The 12,251-nt window shown below is 39.7% G+C and overlaps 1 protein-coding gene across 1 annotated transcript; it reads left to right on the top strand.

The window, feature by feature from the left end:
• The first annotated feature begins 3,878 nt into the window (after positions 1-3,878).
• derl2 (derlin 2) lies at positions 3,879-9,347 on the top strand. Its single transcript, XM_011482013.3, has 7 exons — positions 3,879-4,026; positions 6,887-6,952; positions 7,058-7,131; positions 7,465-7,558; positions 8,350-8,545; positions 8,622-8,712; positions 8,806-9,347. Exons 1-7 carry the CDS (start codon positions 3,934-3,936, stop codon positions 8,909-8,911), a joined length of 720 nt encoding a protein of 239 aa, XP_011480315.1. The 5' UTR covers positions 3,879-3,933; the 3' UTR covers positions 8,912-9,347.
• The last annotated feature ends 2,904 nt before the right edge of the window (positions 9,348-12,251 follow it).

The following is a 12,251-nucleotide window of genomic DNA, read 5'->3' as shown; positions in this document are numbered from 1 at the left end:
AATGAGAGCCAATCAAAGGAGGGTTACAGACGGCTCAGTTCAGACGCAGGTGCACCCGAAGCTGGTAGTCCCTCTCTAGAGGGGGGTTCAGAGGAGATGGGGGAAGAATCCACGCATACAGGATCATCTGTATCAAAGCAGTTTGTTTACTGAAACTATACACCCTGGTCTGTGAGCATTTTGTAGCATAAAACCTGACTGTTAAATCAGCAAAAAGCTTCAGGAGGCGTGGAAGAAGGATGCGCCACACACATCACTCAATGTGAGGACTGTTGGTCCTGATGCAACAAGTTGCAGAGCAAAACAAGCTGTCCAGAGCAACACAAGCTTTCCATATCTCAAGTGTAATGAGGTTATTGTTCATCTTTCAGCCACAGCGAATCAGCTTTCACTGATTCACACAGAGATTTTGACACAGGAAGATCTTCCTGACACAACCCCGTATTTTATCAAAGCTGGGGACTGGCCCCCTTGTAGCTACATAGTTAGGCAGTAGCGCAAAGGGTCTTTCTTAAGGAGCCACACTGGATTAAGCTCATCGTGCCCCCTAGTAATCGAACCCTGGTTTTCGATGTCCTACATGCAGCCACCTGAGCCATCCAGCCACTAACTCATGAACAATGCGGACTGGTATTAATTCGCAGCCAACACTTGATAGACCTGTTGCTGACTGATTGTCCTTACAGAAAAAAATTATGAACAAATAATTTATACATTTGAGTTTCTGCTGGAAAATTACAGTGTTGGCAGAGACGGGGGCTTGGATCTCAAGACTAGGATTCAAAAAACACTTAAACACCCACTACAATGGAAATCTTGCTGAAACGAGAGCAAAAGGTTTAAGGAAATAAGCTAAAGTGCAGCTGAATTTAAATACATGGGTTTAGGCATGTAAACATGGTCAAGACGATCTGCTGCAGTTCAAACTAAGCATCAGAATGGAGAAAAAAGGGGATTGAGGTAATAATAATAATAATCCATTTTATTTAAGGCGCCTTTCAAGAAACTCAAGGACACTTTACAAAACAAAGGTTCAAAATAGACATTAAAAGCACAATAAATATATAGACAAAATCAAAAGTGAATCAGGATGGGAAGGCAGAAATAAACAGATGAGTTTTGAGTTTCGATCTGAAAGTTGGTAGAGAGTCTATGTGACGGAGATCAGGAAGGAGGGAATTCCAGAGTTTGGGAGCCGAGCAGCTGAAGGCTCGGCTTCCCATGGTGACGAGGCGGGCCGTAGGGACAGAAAGCTGAACAGAGGAGGAGGACCGAAGAGAATGAGAGGGGGTTTTGATATGGAGGAGGTCGGAGAGATAAGGAGGGGCCAGGTTTTGGAGGGCCTTAAAGGTGAACAGGAGGAGTTTGAATTGGATTCTGGAGGTTATGGGAAGCCAGTGCATCTGGTGGAGAAACTGCTGATCTACTGGGATTTTCACCAACAACCATCTCTAGGGTTTACAGAGAATGATAAGAAAAACACAAAATATCCAGTGAGCGGCAGTTCTGTGGGTGGAAATGCCTTGTTGATGCCAGAGTTCAGAGGAGAATGTCCAGACTGGTTTCAGTTGATAGAACGGCAACAGTAATTAAAATGACCACTGGTCACAACCAAGGTCTGCAGAAGAGCATCTCTGAACACACAACACTCCTGGCACTCCTGTCATCCAAGAACAGGAAACTGAGGCTACAATTCACACAGACTCACCAAAACTGGACAATAGAAGATTATAAAAACATTGTCTGGTCTGATGGGTCTCCATTTCGCTTCAGATGTTAGGGTCAGAATTTGGCATCGACAACACTATGGATCAATCCTGCCTTGTATCAATGGTTCAGGCTGGTGGTGGTGGTGTAATGGTGTGGGGGACATTCTGTGCACACTTTGGGCCTCTTAGTACCAGTTGAGCATGGGTCCAATGCCACAGCCTACCTGAGTATTGTTGCTGACCATGTCCATCCCTTTCTGACCACAGTGTACCATCTTCTGAAGGCTACTTCCAACAGGATAAGGTGCCATGTAATGAAGCTGGAATCATCTCAGGCTGGTTTCTTGAACATGACAATGAGTTCACTGGACTCAAATGGTCACCACTGTCACCAGATCTCAATCCAACAGAGTACCTTTGGGATGTGGTGGAAACGGGAGATTAGCATCATGAATGTTCGGCCAACGAATCTGCAGCATGATGCTGTCATGTCAATATGGACCAAACCCTCTGAAGAATCTTTCCAGTACCTTGTTAAATCTATGCCACCGATGATTTAAGCAGTTCTGAAGGCAAAAGGGAGTCCAACCTGGTACTAGCAGGGTGTACCTAATAAAGTGGCCAGTGACTGTGTGTCTTTCTTGCCGAGTCTGTTACCATGCAGTGCTTTATGATAACAAACAAGTCATGTCGGCCCCACCTACATAAAATGTTCTAGCTCCATCACTGCTTTTCTATAACAATATTTCACCAAGTACTCACCCAGAGGTCTTAATATCTTTTTGTTGAAACACCCATGCAGCTATTTGCATGTTTACATATAACACACACACTGATGTTCTGTAGAGCTTAAAAACAAACTTTAGACCATACTTCCTGTTTAGCAAAGTGATGGTTACAGCTCTTGGTCCTTTTATTTTGAAAATGTTTATTGATATTTTATGAATCTGTAATTACCCAGCCAGAGAGGATCATACCAAAGTCCTCTGTCATCTCCTAAATTTCTCAGATTTATGAACCTTTAACACCAAACAGAGACACTGTGTCACTGAGCTTTAAAACGCATTTGTTTGGCTTGTTTTTCTGCTAAGTAAAGAGAATGCTATGGTTCTGTAACCCTGCAGCCCTTATTATTAAAAAATGGACAATTAATATATTTATCCAATTTGCTAAACCCTTTTCAGCTGGCAGTCACAGCAAAGAAATATGCCATAATCTTTATGTCATTCTGTCAGGCATCATTATGCTTCTTAAAAGTGTATACAATTCCTTCCTGTTCTTTTTTCTTTTAATCATCATCATCAGCCTATCACGCCACTGCTGGCGGATGGCCTCCATATCTTACTCAACTGGTTATTTTAATAATCCAGTATAATTTGAAGTTGGGAAAATATGTTTTTAGACCACAGTAGTGATATAGCAACAAAAATAGTTATGGCACACTATATTTTAAAGAATTGATCTCTGTTCCCCATTGAGGGCGGGGCTGGAAAGGGGGACACTGTCCAGTGTTTCACCCAAGGCGCCAAAGTAGCCAGGATCGCCTCTGATACTAATAGTTCCTTATTTTGGAGATCACCCAGAGACAATTTATCACTTCATTGATCGGCTCACGTTCAATAATTTTTTGGAAAAATGAGTTCATCATAAGGACCTTTCTTTGAAAAATGGGTAAACATTTTATTTGGTTTCTTTTGAAAGAAGTTAAAAGAAGATTCTAAATTCATACTGAATTTTTTTTTATCATAGCAGCAAAATATCCCATTCACAAATGTAATTACAGTAACCAGAAATCTGATTAGTATAGTTTTATAATTATTTCACTTTCTATATTAACCATATATGAGAGACATCTATCAAAAATGTATGAAAAATAGTCTGTTTATGTACAATACATGTTAGAAGTCATGGTTGGTTTGAGTGTTAGTAATTCCCCCTGGTTCTGTTCCAATGTGTTTACATTGTTCATTGCTCTTTACCGACTGTTTACGTTTTCTAAATAATAATAATAAGAATAATAAGTAGAACTAAGAAAATTAAATTCCATAAAGGTAATGTACAAAACTCAGAGAGTAACATGGAAAGTTCTAGAGCGGAAACGTGACGTAAGGGGTTACTGCCAAAGAGCGGGACGGAGGTCTGAACATTTGTCCTACGGTTTTGAACGCCTCACGGTGTAGAATGACGTGTCAGCGCCGTGCCGGAAGCGTTCAGTCTGTCCAAGATGGCTTACCAGACCTTGCAGCAGGAGTATTTACAGATTCCTATCGTCACCAGAGCTTACACCACGGCCTGCGTCCTCACGACTGCTGCAGTGGTAAGACCCGTTCAGGGACCTCCGTTGCTCGGTACCAGGATACGGTTCTGGTTTGGCTCCAACCGCTCTGTCAGGGAGCCGTGACGTGTTGTCATGATGATGCCCAGCTCTGCTCCCGTATAGAAACATGGAAACGGGGCCATCCTGCGGTGGCGGTTTAGGTGACAAAACGGTCGTTTTCAGATCATCAAACGTGTAGCATTAGCACGTCTGTTCGTGTACGGGAGTGAGTGCGCGGATTGGGTGACAAGGCGCCCCGAAAACCTGGGTTATTTCCCATCTCCCCCTGCTTTCGTTGCCGAACCAGGTCAAAACAGTTAACATTTGGAACTTACTGGTTCCCTTTAGTGGCCTGCTGGGATGACAGGAAGCGAACGCGAAGCTTCAAAATAAAGGCTGGGATGAGGCGGACCGTCATCTTTTTTTTTTTTTTAGAAACGAGGCTTAAACTTGTCTTCATGTCAGCTTCACGTCACAGAAGTTGGTCTCTGAGGTGATGTTTCTGTTTCAGCATCATTGGGACACATTAGTGATGCTGATCTCTAAACTGTAGCATTACAGAGGGTGTGAATGATGAGGAGAGCTTCTTCAAAAATCCCAGAGAGCCTCAGTGATGATGGATTGATGTGGAAAAATGTTAAGCAAGTGTTTAATTACAGAAAAACATGTGCCAGGAGAGAGAACCCAGCTTTTCTTATTATTTTTCTTTTAAATATCAGTCCCGATCAGGTGATGCAACACAGAGCAACCTGACTTTCTCTGCATAAGGAAGGGAAAGATTTCCTCCCCGTCTGCTTTAGACTGCAGGGGGATGCGGGCGCCGCTTTTTGATCCACTTCAGATTGAATGTCTTCAGGTTCGCTGGAGGAGGACTGTCACACACAGCATGATGAGAAAGCTCTCTGTCAGGGGGCCTGTGATGGACCGGCATCCCTCCAGGGGAACCGCACTTCTGGGTTGACACCAGCTGATACGGCTGATACAGCTTCCATTAAACGATTTGGATAAATCTTATTTCCGCTTGTAAATCACTGAAAAGTACAACTTCTTGCTGTGCTATGATCACAGCTGGTGTCTGACAGACACCGGGGTTTATGGGAAAAACTACGTTTATAATAGCGATAAACTTTGGACACATTTGTGCAACAACACTTTCACCAAAACAGGCACGAAAATGACTAATCGGACTCTTCTACTCAGTTTAAAAGCCACACACTCTCCACATACTTTTGTTTTTGTTGCCGGGAAATGGTGTGTTGAAACAAGAGAAAAATGTTAAAGGAAATTAGCAAAAGTGCAGCTGAAATGAAATAAAGGGATTGTGAATGTGACCGTTTGCCTTTTTCTCCAGTTGGGAATTAAAAAATGTTGTTTTATTGCAGCTGGGTCAAAAAAGCAGCTCCTCTATGTCTAAAAATGTGTTCTTAACATTTACCAGCACTAACTGTTGCAATAGTAAGCGGCTGGATGGCTCAGCTGCCTGCATGCAGGACTGATGCTTGGGAAACCAGGGTTCGTTTCCCAGGGGCCATGGTGAGCTTCATCTAGAGGGGGTCCTTGGGCAAGACCCTTCACATTACTGCCTAACCATGTACCCACAAGGGGGCTTGAGCCTAGGTCTGCCTGTGTCGGTCTGCCTGTGTCGGTCCCCAGCCCGCCTGCCTGTGTCGGGAAGGGCATCCAGCATAAAACTCTCTGTCAAACCACCTGTGCAACTCAGTGAAAGCTGATTGGCTTGCGTTTCTGAGTTTTTCTTGATTCAAATTGTTGTGAATCAGAAGCAGATGAAAAAATGCAGTTTGAAAAAGAGCTTATTTGTGACAAAGAAAATATGCTGGGTGGGCCACAAGCTCCCTGCTCCGCTCCATTGTGATGCATTCACTTGCAGACAAATAGATCCGTGTACGTCTGAGCTGCATCTGCCTCGAAACTGTACTGCTGGCAAGCTCCAATTTTCCTCGCCATTTTCCTTGCACCGCTAATGTTAGCTTTGGGCTGTGAGGGGCTCTAAGCTAGCGGGACAGCGTGTAAACAGATGGATGATGGGAAGTGAGGTTGCTCTACGCCAAGCGTCGGAGAAGAATTTCTGATGAACTCCCACTGCTCTGCAGAAATGATGTCCAGTGTCCAGACTTCTTTGCATTCTCTGTTTTATTTAAAAGGAGGAACTCATTTCAAAGTGACAAACTATACTTTTGTAGATATAACTGGGTTCAGGACAGAAGGTCAAAGGGTCATAGGGTTTCACTGCTGGCTGCCTCTTTGATGTAGGATGATTTTTGAATTTTCTAGTAGTAGAGCTTTATAATAAATGTAAAACAAAATCGAATACATTTAAAACGAAAGCAAGTTTTCAGGAAAGTACCGGTTTGCACGTGCAGTCACACCCGCCACTACACTCAACAACATCAGTCTGTGGTAAAAATGCCACCCACAGTAATGACTGCTACACACTTAACCAAACAACTACCGGTAGACAGATTCTTATGAATTGGCAGGAACAGTAGGGATGCCACAATTCTTAGTTTGAAACCAAACAGTGTGTTACACCTTTCAACCATATTTAGGAGAAAGTGAATCATCCCTGACGTCCCTACTGCGTATGTTTGCATGTTTTTATGTTGAAAGTGTCAAACATGGGCTATGATAAATTAGATATATTTAATATTGCTTTATTATGTTACACCAGGCTTGGTATGAGACCACTAGAGGGTTTTCTTCATTCAAATTTGCTTATTAGCAAATTAAAAGGATTTCTCTGTACTTTTAGTCATTTGTTGTTGTTTTTTGATATCGAACCGAAAATATCCAAGAGTTGAGATGTTTCCCCTGACTTGATGTTTATTTGTTCCCGCTGCAGCAACTGGAGATCATCACACCTTTTCAGCTCTACTTCAATCCAGATTTGATTCTGAGGAATTACCAGGTGAGCCGGCTGACTCTCAGGGCGTTCCCTGCACGCCGTCTGCTTCTTTGGTTCCATGCAGTTTACGTATGGATGTCCTTTTCTTTTTTTCTTTTTTTTTTTTAGGTATGGCGGCTAATAACGAACTTCCTGTTTTTTGGTCCAGTTGGCTTCAATTTCCTGTTTAATATGATTTTTCTGTATCCTTCTTGGTTGAGCGGAAGACGTTTTGCATGTTTCAGTTTCAGACAGCCAGTGTTTAATGAACCAGTTTGACAGAGAGATCAGATCACTTGGAGTTTAAAGGGATCCTTGAAATCTTGTATTTTTTTCGCTCGGGGTGTGAAAAACGAACCTTTTCCTTATTTTGATGCAGCAGTCATGTGTGTTCATTCTGCCAGCCCTTTTACAGTAAATGTTTTAATGACTTTCAGATGAATTATATTCTGAACATGCTGCTGCTTGCAATCATTCCAAACATGTGCTTAATGTGGAGACTTTGTGTGCGGGCTTCCTTAACAGTCTGCCCTCAGCTACAGATACTGCCGGATGCTGGAGGAAGGCTCCTTCAGGGGACGAACGGCTGACTTTGTCTTCATGTTCCTCTTTGGGGGCCTTCTGATGACTGTATCCTCCCTGGAAAAGCAGAAGAAGCTCTCATTTCAGAAGCTTGGTGCCAAAAATGATACGTAACCCATCCGACATGATTGCTATGGTTGATGTATTTAACCCATTAGCTACCCACCAAGACAAAATCAATAAAAAATGATTTTTTTTCCTGCTACATATTGCCTGCAACCTTCAACACTTAAAAGAGCCATTTGGGTGGATTTCTCTTTGACCAAAACCTTGTAGGAGACACAAAATTTTATTTCTTCTTATAGATTTGTATTTCTGTTATGATACTTGCACATGAATTGTTGTTTGGCAAAGAGAAAATAGACTTTTTCAAAAAATAAACTAGTTGATACATTTTGACATAGGTTTACATGACTTCCTTTTGAAATAAAACACACCCAGTGTCACAAAGGATCCTCTCAATGCAGCAAATGTAGTAGGTAGTGTAATGTCAGCATTGATTTAAAAAAATAATAAAATAAAAGGAAAGAAAAAGCATAGTTTGTTTTTGTGGTGCGTCTCACCCAGAAATGTGTAAATCCAATGAACCAAAAGGAAGTCAGGTGACAGACCCCTGAACTAAGGGGAATAATACTCAAAATGTTTTTTAAAAATATACATTTTCTGAATGTGCTCTACCATTTGATTGAGCAGACAGTTTAAGGGGAAAACTCAAATCTTTTGATTTTGTTTAAATAATAATTAGTTGTGTAATGTGACTCATCTTGTGTGTTGAGTGTGTGTTGTTCATGCCAGCTCTGCACCAGCAGGATCACCCGGTTTCCTTGACAAGCGTTTAGATTTTTGGCACCTTTGTGAATCTGGTCTTCCTGGGACAAGCCTTCACCATAATGCTAGTTTACGTGTGGAGTCGGAGGAATCCGAACGTTCGCATGAACTTCTTTGGCCTGCTCAACTTCCAGGCTCCGTTCTTGCCCTGGGTGCTGATGGGATTCTCACTTCTGCTCGGAAACTCCATAATTGTGGATCTTTTAGGTAGATATTGTCATTAATCTGTACTGAAAACAGAAAAGTTGGATCTTTTCATTTCATTTTAAACCTTTTTTTTCAGGGATTGCTGTGGGCCATGTGTACTTTTTCCTGGAAGATGTTTTTCCCAACCAGCCAGGTGGTGGAAGGTGGCTCCGGACCCCATCCATCATGTGAGTTGTATTATTTACTCTTTTGTTTGTTGTTTGTGTGGAAGTTTGTCATCCCATCCTCCTTTTTGTGTGCGTGTTCCATATCCCCTGTAGAAAAATGCTGTTTGACACCCCAGAAGAAGATGCCAACTACAACCCCCTGCCTGAGGAGCGGCCTGGTGGTTTCGCCTGGGGAGAAGGACAGCGCCTCGGAGGATAACCCCTCCTCTGAAATGACGCCCAATTCCTGGGACCTTCAAAGGACTTTCACAGATATGATGGGAGGCGAATGTGGTCTTTTCTGCTATGTGTTTGAGTTCTGGATGAAGAATGCTGAACAGCCAAAAGTTAGTGGTCTGATGTTTGTGTGAATGGAAATGAATCATCCTGAGAAGCCCTGCTTGGTACCAGGTCATCGCTCCAAGTTTGTTTCTGCAAGAACACAAGCTTTGGACCCTGAACAAACTGTGGACAATGAGCTGCTGGCCTCGGGTGATGTTTGTCTTCAGATCCTTACAAGTGTGCACATACAAATATGTAAAAAAAAAAAAAGAAGAAGAAAATGACAACCTCCAAATATAAAAAGGAACTTGTTCAGATGGCAAGTGCATTTTTTATTTTTACTTTTTAAAAGAATAAATGTGTTGCAAATGTTGCTTTAGTTTCATCTTTGCACTTTATTCCAAAGAATCAATGTTAAAATTACTTCTGTACAATCATAGTACCAGATAAGAACCTTTCCTAACCTAATTCTTGCATTGTGAAATGTCAGAGAGGTTTGTAACATCTTGGTTGGGGTTTGCCTCTTCTCCCTTTACTGTCATGAAAGTATTTGATTCTAAAACCTGTTGTCTCCTGTGCTCCTAGGAGAACGCTGCTAAAAAAAAAGTCACATTTAGGATCCTAGATAGAGTCTTTATTAAACGACAAGGACGTTCATGTTTTGAGTTTCACACTTTCTTGGATTTTCTACCCCAATTATAGAAGGGCGAGAAATGTGTTTAGTAAACCATAAAGATTGGCTGAGTCATCCTGCTGCTCCTCTGCCCTGGAAGTCGAGCTCTGTTCTTTTTGAACAGATTTTCTATAAATTTGGATAAATAGTCTGTGTTTTACCTGCTGCTACCAGGAGTTGGTGATCCGTCCCAGCAGCTAATAATAGTAATGGTTTAGAGAAAACACTTATTTTTGATTATTTACTTCACACAAGTGCAGTGACACACAACTTTACAATTATAGACAACCTTGAGATCAGCTTTTAGATTTTTATTAAATTAAAACAGGTTTTGGTGTATTTATTTAATTGGTTTTCATTTTATTGCTAACTTAATATGATTATTATTGAATGAGTATTTCTGAGTCCTGAATGAGTATTTCTGAGGTTTTATCTTGACTGAATTTACACTTCGTTTCATTTGATCTTATTACCTCACCTATTTATTCTTTTATTTTCTGATGATTTTGTGTTTTAAATCGAATTGGATCAATTTTGTTATGAGTCAATATACAGCATCAAACTGCGCGTGTGAGCGTAACTCCACTTTCTATCAGCGGGGGGCGCTAAAAAACTTTATTGACCTTAAACACATTTGCAGAACAAATACACTAGTGCACCCAAAACAATTTTTTTAAACAAAATGTTTTGAGCATGTAAAAAGAAATGCTATGTTAACAAATGTAACAAAACAGAGAACAATAAGAAAAACTAAGAGAAATTCTACAAGATAAGTTCCACAGTTATTGTACGCTTTGGGAGTATAATATTTTATTGTGTTGTAAATTTGATCAAATTTAGTAATAAATCCCAAAAAATGAGAAGAACCCTTTTTACTCTGCATTATGTATATACAATTTGGTTTGAAGAAGTAATAAATGAAGAGTATTTTCTATCATTTAATTGTCAAAGCTAAAAACGTAATTAGCCTACATGTTTGAAAAAGTGAAACACATCACAACACACTATAACGTTCAGTCTCTTCCAGAGGATGAAAACATAACATTTACAAAAGTCTCCTAGATAGTCCTTACAAAGACACAATACTCAAACCACCACTTAGGTGTTACTATTTCTTTAAATGAAAACATTTCACTTTTACTTTGTTTAATTAAATACATAAATAAACAATGGGTGCACACATTTGATTAATTTGTTTTAAGTGATAAAAACTAGTTTATTCGCTTTTGAGTTTCCATCTCAGGTGAGCCCACCTGTAGAACATAGAGATTAGAACATTCCACCGGGGAATCTGCAGGGATTCCAAAACTCTCCTCATGGACTTCATTTTTGCTTCTTTAAAGTTGGTGCTGTTTTTGAAGACTACTTTGAGATTATTTTAAATGTTGTTAGTTTGCTGTTTTGCAGTCGTAGATGAGTTGGAATGTTTGATTAGTTTGTTTCCCCATCCCTCATGTGTCCAGTATGGTTTTGCCCAGAGTCATCCCCCAGTTTGTCAGGCTCAGTCCGTTCAACCTGAAATTTAAATCTGTTTTAAGAAATACAACAACAATATACATTTCATTAATTATTTTGAAATGGGTTTCTTTGATTTGGGGTAAAATGCCCGATTTAATACATTTTTAGTGACCAAATTATTGATTGATAGATTTCAAGTTTTGTAGTCAAAACAATTCACACAGATTTATCAAACTCATTACAGAAATGATGAAATGCATAAAAAACAGAAGAAACAAAAACAATGAAAGACACTAAAATCACAAGTTAATTAATTGCTTAATCAAATGTATTCATTAAGTAAAGACATGCAGAGTGTGTTTTATTGCTTGAAAAGGAGTGGGAAGAATCAGAATCAGAATCAGAGATACTTTATTGATCCCACTCGTGGGAAATTTGTTTGTCACTGTAGCAACTGACAGCAGAGGGAAAAAAAAGACTTAGAATTAAGTAAAAAAAGCAAGAAAAAGAAAATGTAGCATAAATACAGACATCAAGGTATTATAATTTAAAGAGCTATTTACAGAACAGTGCAAGTAAAAAGATGTGCAAAAGAAATGTGTAAAATAGAAAACAACTAAATAAAGAGATAATAAAATAAAAATGTGCAAAGGATATCTTTTGCATTGTGTGTTGTTGTACAGGGTTATTGCATTGGGTATGAATGAAGAAGCGAGTTTATATAATCCAACCCCCACTGGGTTAATTCATTTTATAGTTTTACATAGTTTTCGTAATCCGGTTCTGAAAATTACAAATTAATTGCATATTGATGATTGATTATCTTCGGAAAAGATTAATTCATGATTTCAGTAAACAGTATAGGTCAACATGTAATAATCATTGATTATTATTAGAACACATCACATTTAACCAGAAATTTTTGCTACACATTGCAGATCAAGCCCAAAAAAAATCAATATCTTATTAATTGTAATATCAGTAATCATTATGGATTATCATGATTATTGACTGTTTAAATTTAAAAAAATCTTTCAAAAAGGAGCCTGGTTGCAATTATAATTTTATTTGTATTATAATCTATGAAAATGCTGCCAAAAAATTGTAAAATTGGCAATGAGAGACAATTGTCCTTTGATAATTAAAA

The sequence above is a fragment of the Oryzias latipes genome, chromosome 12 (genome assembly GCF_002234675.1).
Source record: "Oryzias latipes chromosome 12, ASM223467v1".
Lineage (NCBI taxonomy): Eukaryota > Metazoa > Chordata > Actinopteri > Beloniformes > Adrianichthyidae > Oryzias > Oryzias latipes.
This window is presented reverse-complemented; position numbering and strand designations above follow the sequence as displayed.

Bases quoted from the DNA above. Each gene is read 5' to 3' on its own strand.
- derl2 (XM_011482013.3), top strand. From the start codon at position 3,934: ATGGCTTACCAGACCTTGCAGCAGGAGTATTTACAGATTCCTATCGTC. The intron at 7,132-7,464 runs GTATCCTTCTTG...GTCTGCCCTCAG, and splicing joins CTGTTTAATATGATTTTTCT to CTACAGATACTGCCGGATGC. The intron at 8,713-8,805 runs GTGAGTTGTATT...TATCCCCTGTAG, and splicing joins CTCCGGACCCCATCCATCAT to AAAAATGCTGTTTGACACCC.